At 37.0% G+C, this 17,385-nt stretch overlaps 1 protein-coding gene across 12 annotated transcripts in view; it reads right to left on the bottom strand.

Moving 5' to 3' along the window:
• Window positions 1–3,252: 3,252 nt before the first annotated feature.
• The window catches only part of PPP1R12C (protein phosphatase 1 regulatory subunit 12C), an 80,131-nt gene continuing 65,998 nt past the window's right edge, over window positions 3,253–17,385 (bottom strand). For all 12 annotated transcript variants that reach the window (XM_072426298.1, XM_072426297.1, XM_072426303.1 and 9 more), the window contains 3 exons: window positions 16,670–16,720; window positions 16,078–16,128; window positions 3,253–10,460 (listed from right to left, as the gene is read on the bottom strand). In XM_072426298.1, the coding sequence (XP_072282399.1) occupies window positions 10,374–10,460; window positions 16,078–16,128; window positions 16,670–16,720 (189 nt within the window). In that variant the 3' untranslated portion in view covers window positions 3,253–10,373. The remainder of the gene's footprint in view (window positions 10,461–16,077; window positions 16,129–16,669; window positions 16,721–17,385) is intronic.

Raw genomic sequence — 17,385 nt, 5'->3', positions numbered from 1 at the left:
GAGACTACCAACAGATCAATGACCTTAATGCAACAATTATAGAGCAGACCATTCCTGGACTGAAAGACTTGAATCTGGTACACCCACTAAAGTTTTCCTACTATCTGGTCTCATTCTAGTCACTACGCTGGCTATTAGATAGATGATACTAGTGCTAATTTTTAAATGGTCAGGATGATACATCAGATACATAAATTAAAATGCCAGGCCATTGATCAGATCCCCGCATGAGGACTATGAATCCCATTTTAATGCAGAGGTAATCATTCTGGATATGTACAAATTATATCAGTTATTTGGCCAATTTGTACTATTTGTATTTTCTCAATTTTGAAAATGTTTGGAATATTATTTTTGATTCAGTTTGGTTCCCCTCTCCCCCTTATTTTTTGACTGTATACCTTTTTTGGCAATTTTATGAATCCTAAACTTTTACCCCCACTAGAAGACCTCTATAGGGCATATATGCAGGCTGCTCCTGTTGTTATAGGAAAGCACCAAAGAGCATGTGTGTCTCTGAAATTTCACAGTAGTACAAGTAGACTTTTGCAGCGAGACTAGGGGATGGAGTGCTTACTTGCCTGTTTTGTTTATTGGTGTACATGGTGTCACCATTAAGCATAGAACCCACATTTAATTTGTTGAGGCTCAAAAGCTGTGACAAATAAAAACAGAATCTGCACAGGAAGGCTAATAAGCACACTTATAACCTCAGTGGCCAAAGCCAGCAAGGAATTTAGTAAATTGTACAAGGACTTGTGTGACTGAAGTAGCAACCGCAGTTGACAAGGCAGGGAATCCTGTCACAACCGGTGAAGCTAGAAAGAACTCTGAAGACAAAATAGACTATAGGGACAAAGGATAACAAGACTGCAGGTTTCAGACTTCAGTAATTTTCTAGAAGGGATGGTACAGGCAGTCCAATTACCATGAGTGTGATTCTGGACAGGGTAGACTGTATTACTGCAACACTGCAGACATATTACAAATGTGTAGCAGTAAGACAGCCTAAGTCCAGGATAAAGTAATTACAAATCAAAAATAGCTAGTAGAAAATGAGGGTCAGATGGCTGGAGATGACCAAAGTTACTGTAAGTAGGCAGCAGGAATAAACCTCAGTGTTGCACATGGCTCTTTAGCAAGCAGGAAAAGCACCTGGTAGATGCTACCTAAATGCTGCATAGTAGGAAAGAGTACCCAACACCTTCTGTGGTAAAAACTCTGTAGAAACTAGGCCCCAAGCAACCTCTGCAAATGAGGTAGCTCCTGGTGATCATCCCAACCAACCTACTTAGAAGGGAGTCATTAGAGACAGGATAAGAACGTGGCAAACGATGAATTCAGTAATAAACCTTAATTTTTGCTTGTGTAACAAGCTACATGATAACTCTGTCAGGCAGCACTGTGATCAATGGCTGGAAATCAGTTCATAGCTTAGTTTAGTTTAGTTTATAAACAAAGCAATTTCACTGGCTTTTCAGTGTGTTAATGAAGCTGCTAACTTGCTGATGAATGGCTTTGTCAATAAACAAGTTTGTCCTTCGGTAGGTGCCCAGCCCTCTAAATCCTGTATCACCATGCATGAACAGAGGCATTTAAGTGACACTGCCTTATTCATCGAAAAATTGCAAACATATTTGTGTAAAAAAGACTGAAATAAAACTAGTAAAAAAAAAAAACAAGATCAATACTTACCCTTTCCATCAAGAGGCACTGTTTTGAAGATATGTGGGTGCAGCTGTACAATGACACAAGAATCAGGTAGTAAAGACTGTTCCTCTCTTATCTTACCCAGGCAAAGACAAGTTTTTATCAAACTGTCATGCATGAACTACAGACAAGGTTTAATCCACACATTCAAGTCATCCAATCATATGACAATCTAGGATGTTACCATTAGTAATCACCAGGCAATTGTAAAATGACAATTAGTAATTCTATTGCTGCTGATAGTACATCTATTATAACCTTTCTTCCAAGTCTAACTGCAACATTTTTGGACATCCAGTTAAATGGTCAATCCCCACACAACCTTTCAATAATTATTAGATCCAGAAGCTCTAAATCATCTGTCAAATGTTTTGTAGACCTCAAGGAACTCCGTTTCACACAACCACAATCACTGCACCTGAGTTCCTGAATATGTTCTATGCCATTAATACCGAGACCCCCTACTTCTTGATGGATTTTTTTTTTTTAATTATCTTATAGACAATGCAATGGTGGCCAAGCACATCCAAACCTTCCAAGAGTCAGGAATTTTGGCCATTTTACAATTACTTAAAAATTTACTTTGTGTATCCTAAACATGAACAGGGGCTAGCTGCAACTTAAAACTCCTTTTTAAACTGGCATATCTACTTAGTGCAAAGTGGTCCTTTACATGGGTTTGTTTGTTAGTTTATTTCACTAAGTCAAGGACACCATTGCAGAAGGAATCCAAACTTTTTAGTTACAGACCTGCAACACTTCACAAAAGGTACCTTAAGTCCTCATCTTTCAACCTGTTCCAGACCAGCAATGTAAAGTAAAGCTTTTGAAACTACATGATCACAACTATAGCCCAAGAGTAAAGGTAACCAGTGGCAACCTACATATATTTATCAAGATTGGTTTTCCTGCAATATAATAGGGATTTAATGTTTGACCATAATGGAGGGCTACAACCCTTCTAAATATGTGATAACAGAAAAGGTCTGCCTTTCATTTCACACACAAATTGAAAGATTTTACAGAACCTGAACATTCCATCCAGATTATTCAGATCCATCCAGATTATCTACATAGAATCCAGTTTGTCCAGCCAAGACTTTTTTTTTTTTTGAAAGCATCATAAAGGTCAATAAACCCCAATGGGTTTTAATTACTATTCAGAGGTCTGTTGTGGCCTGTATTAGTGGGCTTTTGGCTTGTTTCGATATGGAAATGCTGCTGTTCAGGGTATTTGCTTGTATTTTAAACAATTTACAGAGTTGCATTCATTAAACTCCTACTGATCATGTAAGCATCAACAACCATCATCAGTATTCTACAAGCAGAATAAAATGTGTAATTTATTACTATTTAGGAGTATCTCACTGTGCATCATTATGCATTACAAGGTGCCAGAACAAAAAGGTTTATTAGGAGGAAAAAAATCATGCATTTTCATGCACTCCCATGAACCTAAATAGGCCCTAAGACACGTGTGGATATATATACATACACACACACACACACAAGATATTTGACAAGTAATGAGCCTCAATCATAAAGATAAAAGCTAGGAACTTTATTTTCCATACATTTTCAATATAATCCCCATGAAGCAGAACCTTTATACTCTTTTTATATAACTCAACATCTTGGCCCTCAAGGAAGTCCTCAACAGCCTTGATGACATCATCATGAGTCAAAGTTCTCCCTTTTAGGCATTTCTTTAAAATTCCAAACAGATAATAGTCTGATGGGGTGATATCTGGTGAATAAGGTGGGTTTTCTAATACAAAGCCACATTCATGAATTGTAGCCATTGGAAAGTGTGTGTGTGTGTGTGTGTGTGTGTGTGTGTGTGTAATACCTTTTCCCCACATTACACATGAAAACATTGCAAGAATCTGAAAGAACAAAAAGTAACTAAAAGCACTAAAGTTTTTAAATTATTTTTAAATAAATAAATACATTTTCTGCCTGGTACTGCCTCCCAGCCGCACGCTTGCACTGCCTGGCCCACCTGGCATCTGCATCCCCTGGCTTTGCGTTCCCCAACATTCACACACTGGGGACACAGATGCTGGTAGCTATCTGTGTAGCCTGGCATCTCTGGAGGATGCCACGGGCACGTGGGGACCAGGTAAGACTTGAAAACTTCCTAGCAATTCCACTAACAGTGTGGCCCGGGGTTACTGCTTTTAATATTGTAAATTAACCGAGCCACGCTGGGAAATAACACCGGGGGGTTAAAGTTGAACTTCACAAATTAATGTAGCTCTGTATTATTGGTGCATCACAGTGTGGTAGTACATTAGTGCAGTACAAAGAGCATCCTGATGACAGAGTGGAGTGACAGAAAAAAGCACTTTAGTCACAGGGTTAGTTTGGGAAAGGTGCATAGGGTAAAAATTTAGCAGCTCTCAACTATGCACTTCATCAGTGTATTCAGTTATTGGCTTGGAGTGCAGTTGTACATTATGTAGCAGACAAATTACATGATGGGGATTTAGCTGCTTTATCAATTGTTGTGAAGCTCAGAGAGTTGATTTTTGGGGTGCATGGCCTACAATAAATCAGGAATTAATCATAAAGAAAAGACTGATGAAAGTCTGAAAAACAGGTCAAGCCTACTTCGTTTTATAAAGACTACATTCCTTTATTTGTGCAACACCCTCTTCTTTGATCCAGCAACATCTATTTTTTTTTTTTCATTGGAAGTTTGGGAAGGTAGTGCCTATGAATGAATTATACTAACTTCTCTTCCAGTAGTCAAATATAAAATATTATAAAAAAGCAAATCACTATATGTTTAAAACATGAGACAAAAACAGACGTGATCAACATATATGATTTTAATTCCCTTTTTGATCATATTTTTCATTTCCTGTGCTTCACCCAAAGCCATAATTGTGTGCAATGCATCAGAATAAATGAAATGCACACCTAATAGCAGCCTAGGGCCAGAACTTGCAGCTGTAATTGCTGCATAAAATACAATAAATATATTTTACCATTATGTATATAAAATAGGTTTCTTTATAAACAGATAAATGTTATTACTGTATTCATGCATTTTATTTCGTTGTGGAAAAGGCATGGCACAATTTTAAACCAGACGTTACGCAACAGTGACCCCTGGAGTCAAACCTTGGCAAACAAAAGTCAGAGTCTTCAACAAAATCTAGAAAGGGTTGTCACGTGACAGGGGCTTCTCAAATAGCTCAACACCAAGCACTTGACTTGAATAGCCAAATAGCTACACTTTTATTATTCTGCTCCTACAAAATAATATACAACGTTAAGCCCTTGTCTAAAACATGAGGAATGATACACACAGGAAAGTAGCTTCCCAGAGCCAACACAAGTGACAAAAAATGGATGCCACAGTTTGGTTTTTTACTTTCAATTTCTGAAGCTAGTTTGCCTTCAAAACAGTCCCTTTTTGAGTTTTGGATTTTGCCTTCTTGCTCTGTAACACTATTTATCACATTTTTTTGCAGCACAAATAAAGTTCTTGGTGATATTCCACTTCTAGTAGATGGTAAAAGTCCTGGTTAGCTAGCTCCATTTCAACAAATTAACAGAAGGGTGTAATTTGGTTCCGATAATGGCAATGGTCCACTTACAGAACAAACTTCAAATGTTGCTAATAAGCAAAATACTTTTGCTTTTTAAAAGTGCTATATTTTTTACTTTAGAAAAACTATATTGCAATTACCATAAGGATAAAAAAAATGAACATATCTTAGAAATCCTATTCCTGCCATTGCTAGTAATGTCACCTAATGCCAAAACACTGGTCAGGGAATTATGTAATAAAATTGTCCTGTTGGTTGAATAATACATTCCAATGGTAATGTATTAGTAAGCAGTCTACTGCTTTAAATTCATTAGGAGTGTGATTTTTCCCCCCCCAAATAAAAAAAAAAAAGTTTATTTGGTGGAGTGAATATCCACTGTGGGGGGTTTTTACCAAACAAGCCAATAACCTTTACCAGCTTCCACCAACTACTTAAAAGAATATTGGAAAATCTTTTTCACACTGGGTGGATAACGCACCATAAAGGTAACCAGAATAAGATGAAAAGGTGTACTGAGAAGATAAAGTTTTGTAAAGTTTGGTAAATTCCTTGTGGAAAGGCTATTCAGTGATTACCATTTCCTAGCCAAAAAACTTTCCAGAGAGGTGAATGCAGTGTTTGAGCTAAATATAAAGCTCATCTAAACCAAAGAACAAAAAAAATGATATATTGAAGCTAACGTATCTTTAGATGTGATGGGTGCTTTCAAGCTTCCCTCCGTTCCCCCCCCCCATCATCCCACTCAATAATCCTGCCAATAGCATTCAATGCTCATTCACCATACTGAACCTGCGGGAGTATAAATTCGTTTTTTCCAGCGATTTAGGAAACCAAAAGAAGTAAACACTGCTCGAAAAAAATTAAAGGGAACATTTAAATACAGTAGATCCTCAAGTCAATTAACCTGCTGGATTATCAATGTGTCCAGTTGGGAAAAAGTAATTTTGAATCAAATTCATCTACTTCTGAGTTTCTCCTGGTACACACCAATGCCTAGCCTCATGTGACCCAGTGTGTAGGTAGTTCAACAAAGATTAAGGGCATTGATGCCATTGACTGACCTCCTTGTTTCCCAGACCAGAAAAGAAAAATCAGGGACACTATGTATTGGTGCATCCAACTCTACCAATTCGTGCCACAAACTGTCCAGGAGCTCACTAATGCCCTGGTCTCGGTGTGGGAAGAGATTCCACAGGGCACAATTCATCACCTCATCAGAAACATATGCAGATATCGAGACTCACACAAACTACTGAGTCAAATTATTGTTGTGGTGAAATTGACACACGATTGATCATGCGATTACAGTTTTTAACTACAATTTTCACATTTAATCAAAAAATTATAAAAAATATATAAATACCAAATTTCAATTTGAATATTGCAGTCATCTAGATCTGTGTTTTTTCAGCATCTTCATTTTTTTGAGCTGGGTACAAAATTGATTGGCAGAGGTTCCAGTAACAAAAGTTATAAACAAGCGCTCTAGGGCTAAAAATAAATAAATAAATATATATATATATATATATATATATATATATATATATATAAAGGAATAGAGAAAGTGCAATCTCTAGATGTATGAAGCTGGCAAAGACCTCCATGATGGAAGTTGTTCAAGGTATAGCTACTAATTGCTACTTGATAGAAATATGATGCTGGAGAGGTAGAGTGAATGCTGTACGTTACAGGTCTGGTGTAAAAAAACAAAACAAAAAAAAAAAAATTTTTTTTTCGAACTATCGATCCTAAATCTAAATCTGTACCCCACAGTTACTTTTTTAGGTGTCATGGCTTTGAAGTGTATCTAAACAGAACATGTTGCTGCAGTCATTATGTCATAAACACTCTGCATCATCTAAGACTGATCACAGATAACTGCAGAAAGACCCATTGTGGCATATAACTGGCTGGAAGACATTAGAAAAACTTGTGAGGGTTTAGGGTAGTCTAGCATAAAGCACAGATTTGCATTTACACTTATTGGCCAGCCTCAAGAAGTCCTGGCATATGTTGTCAAACTTAGTTCTGCAGTAGCGATAGGTGGTTTAAGGAAAATTAAAATATTCATATGGGCGCCATCGGTAACTGTGGTGCACCATTTTTTGGTAAAGCCAAAAAACCTGGAGCAAGCTACTTTTTTGAATCAAAACTAGGTAATGTTAGAGCTAATGTAGGTTTGTATTACTGTTCTTACTACACCTTAATTGGACCGTAGGGAAAGTCTAACATTTTTAGTTGGCACAAGATAAGAAAAATCAGCTAGCTCTTCTAGTGGGGACACTTGTTCCAGTGAATTTTGCAGACTGCCCTAACAATGGGATGCAAAAAAAAAAAAAAAAGCTTAGACACTGCAAGATGTTCTCAGATAAAAAGAGATGGACAAGTTGATATTATCCAATCCTTCCGTGCACTCAAACTTTAAATTTACAGTCTCAGGTCACCACAATGCTATGTTTCCAGGGGTGAAAACTGCTTTTTTGTGATTGGATACTTGAAAAAAAGGTTTACTCCACATAGATGGGTTAATTTTGCTTATATCCTAATAAATCTCAGCTTCTCCAGCAGCGACTGGTCTTTTCAAATGAAATTCCTTTACAAACCCAAATGATGATGATGTGATGCTTCCCAGATGAATGTTTTCAACAAGTTTGCTGACCAGCAGTAGGAATACCACTTTTGGTATAGGCTATTGAGATAAAAATAATAACAATCTACTGCATATAAGACATAAAAAAATAGGGAACAAGAAGAACTTTCACTATTGCTTCTACTGTTATTGCCTCACCGGGTGGGATGGCTAATAAATAATTTACAGCAAGGACAGAAGACCTAAAAGGATTCGATGGCGTGCGAATGAAAAATAAAAAAATTACGTATTCAGCTTACTAACCAACATTTAAAAATGCACTCCCTTTAAAATTAGCTGATCAAGTGGCTAATTCTACCTTTGAATGTCAGTATTTTTTTTCTCTGACTTTATACAATCTACCCAGGAGTACCCAACCAGCATGTCTGAGGGTCTTTGAAATACATTACATAGTATTTCTTAGGCAAGGCTATAAGGTAAGCCTTTCACTAATACATGTATGGCCAATGGGATTCCTCCTACAAATTTAAAAAGGCTTTATAAAGTTGTTCTTCCCTACTCAACCAGAATCATTTTAGGCCTCTAAACGTGCCATTTTACATCTCATTGTTCAGTGTTCCAAAGCCTTTTGCAACTCATGCAAAACCTAATAACAGTATTTTGCAAACAAACGCTAGTCAATCCTAGAAAGAACAGAGCCAAAAGTAAATCACGAAAATGAACTTTCCTTTTTCAACTGTGACCTAAACTACTATCAAAGTATCATTGAAAGGTAACACTGGATATATTCAACAATAAAATGTAATTTTGACTGGTAAAAATAAAATAAATGGTTATAGTTAATTTAGTTGAAAAGAAAAAAAAACAAACATTACACAATGATATACAAACATTAAATATTATGAATATAAAAATTAGAGATTATACACAAGCATTCACACAAACAAATGAGTTTACAGTGTAATGGTCATCTATTCAGTTGCATACAAGAAAGCCAAGACTATCATATGACATTATGTATAATTGCACAAGAGCATAAAAAAGGACAAATACTTTATTAAGAGATTGCTAGCATCTATATTCTTCCTGGTGCGGAACTCCCTTAACATTGTTTTCAGCTTTCGAAGCCAGCAAACCATTGTCAAAATTTTTGCTATAAAGAGATGTTCGACATGTTTGAAACAAGTGAGGTGTGCTTAAAATAGCCAAAAAACATGCAAAAACAATGGCATTAACTTGGGTGCATCTATTTTAAGCAGCATTTGTCAAAGTTACACAGTGAAATTTCTGAAGAATCACTTGTGTTAGCTTTAACAAGATACTATGCTGTAACCACAACAAGTGTATATCTATTCTCACCCAAGCACAGAGATAGAATGTGTGTTTTTTTATCTTTATTTTATTAAAATGCTTCTTGCAAAAGAACAGGAGAGCTCCGACTTACGTAAGAAATCTCACAGACGGCTGCAAAACCAATTAAATGCTTCCTGGAATTAACATAATTCCATTTTTTGGAAGAATAAAGTCTGGACTTGCGATAACGGTGACTTAATAATAAAAAAAAAGTGCAACTCACAAACAACCGATCAGACTGCTTCTTTTATGTTTATACACTAGAAAAATAATAACTGGCAACCTGATTTGATGACATTTTCTACAGAAACCATACATTCCTCAAGTGTTCACATAGCTCTTCCAACCATGGGCTTCTTGGAACTTTTCAGTGCGTACTTTGGCAGAACCCAACATGAATTTTGTTGAACAATGCAGCATAAAGGCAATAACAATATCACGGTTAAACAAGCTAAAAAACGTGTACTGCACGCAACATTTATGGAGTCATCAACGTGTTAAATGTTGTAAATTTGTTCTTAAGACTGGCATGCCTTCAAATCTATTATCAGTGGGCAGACATAGGGTAACTGCGTTGCATGGTGTTTATTTACAAAATATTAAATCTTAATGTAAATTTGCAATCTAATTGTCTACTGGAGATGCATTAGTGGTTTTGTAAAACTACTACATTTGCTGGAGTAACAAGAGTGTGTAATAGTTGTAGATGAAGTGAGACAGGAATCGTCCAAAAGGTTCTTCTGACCAAATCACAGGTTTTAGCCAGGGGGAAAAGAACAAAGTAATTTGGTTAGTTAAACCAAGGATGGCAACAGGCTTCTAAGCATCATTTTAGGTTGGCTTCTGATGATTTGCAGACACATGGATATAAGTACTCTTATATATTTAAATATGCACAGTTTTTAAAAAATGTAAATAAAACCCCAAAACTAGCAGATCAGATTTCCACATTCACAGGATTAGGATGCTGGCTCTGACAGTCTGGCTCCAGTGTGTGCTGCACATTGCTTCTGTTCACAACAGTCCTATGCAGTAGCTGCTAAATCCAGGAAGACAGCATTCAGGCCCAGCAGGCCTTCAAGCCAATGTTGGCATAGGCAGGCCAAAGATATTGATACTGGATATGGCTGTAATCATCCTTGCCTTTTTCTGCCTCCTCACTTAGAAAGCTTGCTGATGACTCTTATTAAAGCTGCATTTTCATCCTTGAGTCTTTGATTATCCGCCTTCAAGTCAGAAAGGACCTGGAAAAAATAAAATTATATATTACGAATATAACAGATAACACCAACATTTTAAACTGCTTAATGACGATTCTAATGTTTTTTGGATTTGTCATACTGCAAAATCTTCTCACCATTCCCATTAAATTTATTTATTTTTAAACTTTATTTATATCCACGAAGACAGTTACGAAAAAACAAAATACTTTACATAAAAATTAAATATAAAATAGTCTTATAATTGTGCTAGTTCCAATTCATATATAGTGTAATAAATAAATATATATATATTTATACATACACACAGTGGTACCTAAGTATAAGTTTGCTTTAGAATAATTCCAAATTGGTAAAAGTACTAAACAGTACACAAAAAATTTTGCTTGGTATACAACCTTTGTGCTAGAATTTGTATGGGTAAAATGAGTCAACACTGTATGAGTCAGCCACGACTGCCCACAAGTGTCAGTATGCCAGTTGCTATAATTCAGTGAACCCACACTATAACTCTCTGTGAATTACATAACATCTCCTCCTCCCTTCTCAGCACCATCCTAGCAGGCACTCAAATATTCTCAGCAAGGTAAAGTGAGGTTAAATTTTCATTTATTTCACCTGATTGCATTTGTATTTATGTACTTTAGTATTAAGCAGTGTTTAAATTATTTTATACAACCCCATCAATATTATGCCAATAACTATAGGATTTTTTTTTCATGGGAACGGATTAATCATTTTCCTTTTATTTCTTATGGGAAAAATTTGTTTGGTATAAGTCCAATGATCTGGAACAAATTAAGGACTGTATATACTATTAGATTTCTTTAACGTCCCTGGCGGAATTCCCGAGTGGCTCGGGTAGGATTTTCCATACCAAAAGCGGTGACCCACCCCAAGCCATACTCGAGGTGGAATTTCCAGGATGATTAAAAAGCCTAGATGGTTCCACGTTCCAGCGGCGTCCTCCAGCAAAGTCCGGCATTTGCGTCCCCAGCGTTTGAACGTTGTGACGCAAGGCCAGGGAAAGCAAATGCCGGCCTGGCATCTGCTCGCGAGTGCCTGGCTGGGAGGTGGGACCGTGGAGATGGTAGGCAGGACCGGGGTTTTTTAAATGTACCGCTTTTACATTTAAAAATCCTCATTATCTGCAATCTGTTTCAATCCCGTTCCCTCGTGGACATATGAACCCTAAGGCGTTCCAATGGTGGAGGACAAAGGGTTTAAGCTTGGCTTATCACCTAGTTGGTATTTCAGGCGTTAAGTCCTGGGATCAGTTGCGTACAACCTATGAAATCCCCCTCAGGGAATATTACCGATACATGCTACTGCGTCATTGGCTGTTGCCTTCTGTGGAGCAGGTGCATAGTCTGTTGGCTCTCATTTTGTTTGAAATGATATGCTATCTGGCTCAGTTATCCCCGGGCCTTATCTACCTTCTCTACAGACAGTATATTGTTGTACCTTCCGCCAGATCGCAGTAATATGTATGTAGATGGGAGGCGGATCTGGGTTGCAACCAACCTGATGAGGTGTGGGAAGATGTATGGAAGTCTGTATCCTCATGTTCTATTAATATGACCTCACTGGAATCTGCGTACAAGGTATTATTACAATGGTATTTGACCCCCGCAAGGTTGGAACGCTTTGATCCTGAATCAACGGCTCAATGTTTTGGAGGCTGTAATGCCATCGGTGATATGCTCCATATTTTGTGGACATGTCCTAAACTATCCAGTTTTTGGCAGTACACGACCTACTCGGTTCTTTGCTGAATAGACCCATGATCCAGTATCCATGGCGTGCTCTCCTACACCTTTCAGATATTGCGCTTTCTGGGCCCTCTGGAAACCTGGCAAACTGTTTTTCTGGTGGCTCAACAAGCAATAGAAGCTCGCTTGCTTTAGTACTTATTTTGTATTCTGTTTTCAGTGGTATTCTGGAGGATCTGCAGGCTTCAGGCACAGACTTTTCCCCCTTCTCCTTTCCCTATTTTCTTGTATACTGTGTAATTGGCATTCTGTATTGTCTAGTTCGATTTTAATTTTTCATGTCCCTTTTTTTGCACTTTTTGTGGCTTTTTAAATTTGTTTTTTTGCTACTATTTGTCAATAAAAATGTTTAAAAAAGAATCCTCATTATTCATACCGCCAGGGAGGTTTATATATTATTTTGGCTCATTACTGGATTCTCCTGTATTTGCACCTCGATAATGCACTGGGATGGTTGTCACTGGGTGGGGCTTGATTTTGATTTTTGTGATACATTACATAGTTACAGTAAGTCAGTTTGAAAAAAGACATGGATCCATCAAGTTCAACTACTAGGGAAAAATCCCAGATATAAAACCCTATGGACATGAAACTTTGGTTAAAAAAAAAAAAAAACCCTGGTACAATTTGCTCCAACAGAGGGAAAAAAATTCTTCCTGACTCCATGAGGCAATCAGATGTTCTATGGATCAACAGTCTGTTATCTTTACTTTAAAGCTTTAATACTCAGTTATTTTCCGTGCTTCTAGAAAATCATTCAGCTTTTTCTTAAAGCAAAACTACTAAAACTAGTTCCTGAATGAGCCTATTCCACTTTTTCACAGACCTTACAGTGAAGGATCCCTTCATTATCCAGAGCTTAAACTTCTTTTCCTCCAGACGCAAAGAGTGCCCTCTTGTTCTTTGAAATTATCTCAGAGTGAATAATTTTGAAACAGAGTTCTCTATATGGACCATTTATATATTTATACGGGGTGATCATATCCCCCCTAAAAGTTTCTTCTCAAGGAAGAATAGATTCAGTTCAGCTAATCTCTCCTCATGACTGAGTGTCTCAATTGCTTTTATTAGTTTAGTTGTCCTTCTCTGCGCTCTCTCAAATTCTACAATATCCTTTTTTGTGAACTGGTGCTCAAAATTAGACTGCATATTCCAGATAAGGTCTGACCAATGCTTTGATCAGGATTATGTCTTGATCCCTGCAGTCTATTCCTCTTTTAATACTAGAAGGTACTTTGCTAGCTTTAGAAATTGCAGCTTGACATTGCATGCTGTTATTAAGTCTATGATCTACCAAAACCCCCAGATACTTTCTATTTCTATGTATTCCACCTAGACAGTATGCATTAGTTCTGTTCCTATGTATGCCAATATCATTACAATAAGATTAATAATGTAAAAGGGTAATATCTTTATATAATATTGTCTTTATAGGTTGAATGTTTTAGTGTAAGTTATCTTCTAGAAACAATAAACAGGTCAGTCTAGGTACAGTGCAAAGCAATAAGGGTCTTATTTAGGTTGTTGTTTTATTCTGTTCCAGAGGCACAACAAGAAGTAGTAAGAGGTCCTCTCGCAAGATTCAGAAAAAACTACTATACACAGCTGTCACCAGAAGGTTTACCCAATGGAAGAATTCCCACACCACCAGTTCCTGGACAAACATTTCAGGTATGTCATCACTTACTGTAGTGAAGACAAGATCACCAGAACAGAAGATAAATCTTGCCATCAGGAATACAGACCCAAGCAGTAACCATACATATTATATTTATATTCTATATAAACAAAAGAAAATGTTTTGATACATACACAGGCCCCCCCCCCCCCCCCATTTAAAAGGGTGTGGTTTCGCAATGGGTGTAACCCTGTTGGTTCACAGCCATTCATGTGTATACAAAAAGAAGTTCAAGCATCTTCATACACGATCCTGCAGTAGGCAGCCTTTACCAAAAAATAAGCTGCTTCACCTCACATGGCAGCACACATCACAATGCACATCTATATAGCCGACCAGTTGTGGGTCTGGCCCTAAAGAGCAACCTCACAAGGTAAAAACAAGAAACTATATTGTACAACAAAAATCTATTCTCCTCATTTCAAAAAAGGTTAGGACACATGCAACTTTAGAAGTCTATCTTTTTCTCTTGCGTATCTAATGAATTTGTCACTCAATTGACATAATAACGTTTAATAATGAATCATTACCTGTAGATTATCCTATACTTGTAAAATAATGTGAAATATATTATGCATGCATACTTGCGATTATAAGTAACAATTTAAAATTGTAGGCAACATTGAGAAGATTTAGAACGTTGGGGCTTTATAATTAACCAATTATACTTAACCATTAAAACCATTGTTTAGGCCAGAGGCCAGCAAACTTTTTTGGCCACTAGGCCATTTCAGGGGTAGGCAGGAGCACACTAGGCTGGACTGACTGACTCTCTCTCTCTCTCGAGATAGAGAGAGAGAGAGAGTCCCACCCTAATGGCCCCACCCCCCCCACCAGGAACACTACCTGAAGGGAAATCCCTCTCCTCCGCAACGCATAAGGAGCAGAGGGAAAGCTCCCTATTTACCCCAGCGGCAGAAGTGTTAACGTCGGCCACAGTAAATAGGGAAGGGAGCCACAACACGGAGGTCCAAGAGCCGCATGCAGCTCCGGTAGTTTGTTCCAGCTCTGCCGTGGGTTGCCGGCCAGGATTAGGCTGGATTGGCAAGGGGGCATTAGGCTGGAACAAACTACCGGCTAGGCCGTATCTGGCTTAAAGGCCGGAGTTCGCTGACCTCTGATTTAGGCCATCAAATCTCAACCCAGGGTTCTTTCGAGCTGTAGTTGATTGATCTTCATTTTTTTAATGCCTGCATAGTTCCTGCACAACACTACTGAAGGCCAGCTGAATGACTCAAACAAGAATGTTCATAGGTGTTTATAAAGGTGTTCTGCTAGCAAAAATTTAAAGGAGCATTTTTTCATTGGCAATCTATTTGAAAGTTTATTTTTTTATTGGCCCCCAAAATATTAGTTTTATTAGGGGGATCAAGATCCAGTAACAACTGTCCAGGATTGCAATTCCCTTTTTGTTGATTCCACTACAGAAATTAAATGTCACAACAGAGGAAAAAAAAAAAAACAAAAAAAAAAAAAGTTTGGACTCAAACATTAAAGTGGAACTAATTACTTTACATGGGATCCATTTACTGATTCCATAAAAAAGATAAATTTAATGTTCATTAAATGTTATTAAATCCCTGAACATACCAATGATGCAGTGTTTTTATTTTCATTCTGCCTAGTAGTATATGCACAGTGTATGATACTGTCTGATGTCAACATACTGTCTGATGTTGGCTCTTCCAACTCGGCTCGCCCAAAAAGCTGACCATGTGTAGCACCATTGCAACTGCAGGATCTATATAAAAGCGAAGATGGACCAGTCTAACTACTAAAATATAGGTCTGTTTAGTTAGTGCTTTACATTCCTGTTAGCTAGTCAGATTTACCATACCAGTATTATACTGAAAGTTAAATTTACTTCTGTAAGTGTCAGAAAACAATAATTTTTTTTGTACTGTAAATCAGCAAAATACTTTTTATGAATATATGTCTCTATTATCTTGTCCTAACATATTGATTCTGACTTCAATATATTACTTAGAATTATAATGCATTTCTTGCAAACGGGTGCAGAATTGGGCAAGTCAGGACTGGTACACAAGCTAGATTAATGGAAAGGAGGGTGATAATTAAAAAAAAAAAACATTTCACTAAAAGTCAAAGTGTCTTTTAATAGGTGCAGCACAATACCTTTTAAAAGCAGGTAAACAGTAGGAGATAATTAGTAAATCCAAATTATTACTACCTTCAATTCCTCTTCCAGTTCAGCAGCTTTTCTCTCCAATGCTCTTCTTTCCTGAAGATGAAGAGGACAGGTACACTAAGTATAGCAAATATTTGAGCCCCATCCCAAATAACTCATTAAGGAAATTACTTTTAAGTAATTAAAGTGACAATGAAGTTATATGGTAAATCATAAATGATCATAATTTGGAAGCAAAACCTAATTTTCAATTTCAGTTGTTGTCCAAAACTGGTAATTTAGCTTTTGTGGCTGCTATGGAGTTTATTTACATGTTGACATTTTAATGTTTCAGTTGCTAGTGGAGTTAAGATCATTACTCCATTTAGATATTAAAAGATGTGTATTTTCTTGTATTGTATCCTTTGTAAATCTGATGACTTACAGAGTTAAACACACTGATGCCACACACACCACACTTTTATTAAGAACCTAAAATATGTACGAGAAAAAAAAAACTATTTTTTTAAACTCCTATAGTTATATGTATCTATATAACAGAAATGTGAAAACATACGTGGCTTTGCCATATTAAATCAGATATCTAACAGATATTTAAAAAAAAATAAAACTGATTGCAGATACTAAAACATACAAATCTTTCTAATTCCAGTAAGGCAGGTCTTTCTGCATGTCTCTCTTGTCTCTGGAAAAAGAGAAATGTTTTGTTGGTAAATGAAAATAAAACAGCAATACGAAGGAATAAGTAGCACATCAGCAATATGAAGGAATAAGCAGCATCAAAGTACATTAAAATCAGTTTTATACATTAAAAGGACAATTTCAGGAAACCAGTATAAAAAAATTGAATATCTTGGTGATGACACTGAAATATCATTCTGTATGTGAGATATAGGAGGTTGAGGTATGAGGAACCAGGAGGTAGAGGTGTTTGACGTTGCATTATTGTGCAGGATGTAAACTGACATAGCTGACACACACACACACAATGTTATCAGGTACACCTGTTCAACTTCACATGGCAGCAACTCAATGCATTTAGGTATGTAGACATTATCAAGATAACCGGCTGAAGTTAAAACTGAGCATCAGAATGATGAACAAAAAGGATTTAAGGGACTTAAATGTGGCTAGTTTTTTGTGCTAGGTAGCTTGGTGTGAGCATTACAGACACTGCGCTGGTAAGATTTTATTTGGAGCCAAGCATGTGGCAACTTGGGTGCCCAGAACTGCACAATGGGGTAGGATGATATATTTACAATCATCCAAAAGGATCAGAGTATTTCACACTGCCTTTGCATACAGAGATTTGTGTTGCAGCTTGGCCCTGTGAGTTATGCCTAAGAATTA

Source organism: Pyxicephalus adspersus, chromosome 11 (genome assembly GCF_032062135.1).
Source record: "Pyxicephalus adspersus chromosome 11, UCB_Pads_2.0, whole genome shotgun sequence".
Taxonomy (NCBI): domain Eukaryota; kingdom Metazoa; phylum Chordata; class Amphibia; order Anura; family Pyxicephalidae; genus Pyxicephalus; species Pyxicephalus adspersus.
Note: the sequence above shows the minus strand (reverse complement) of the source record. Positions and strands in the feature narration are given on the sequence as shown.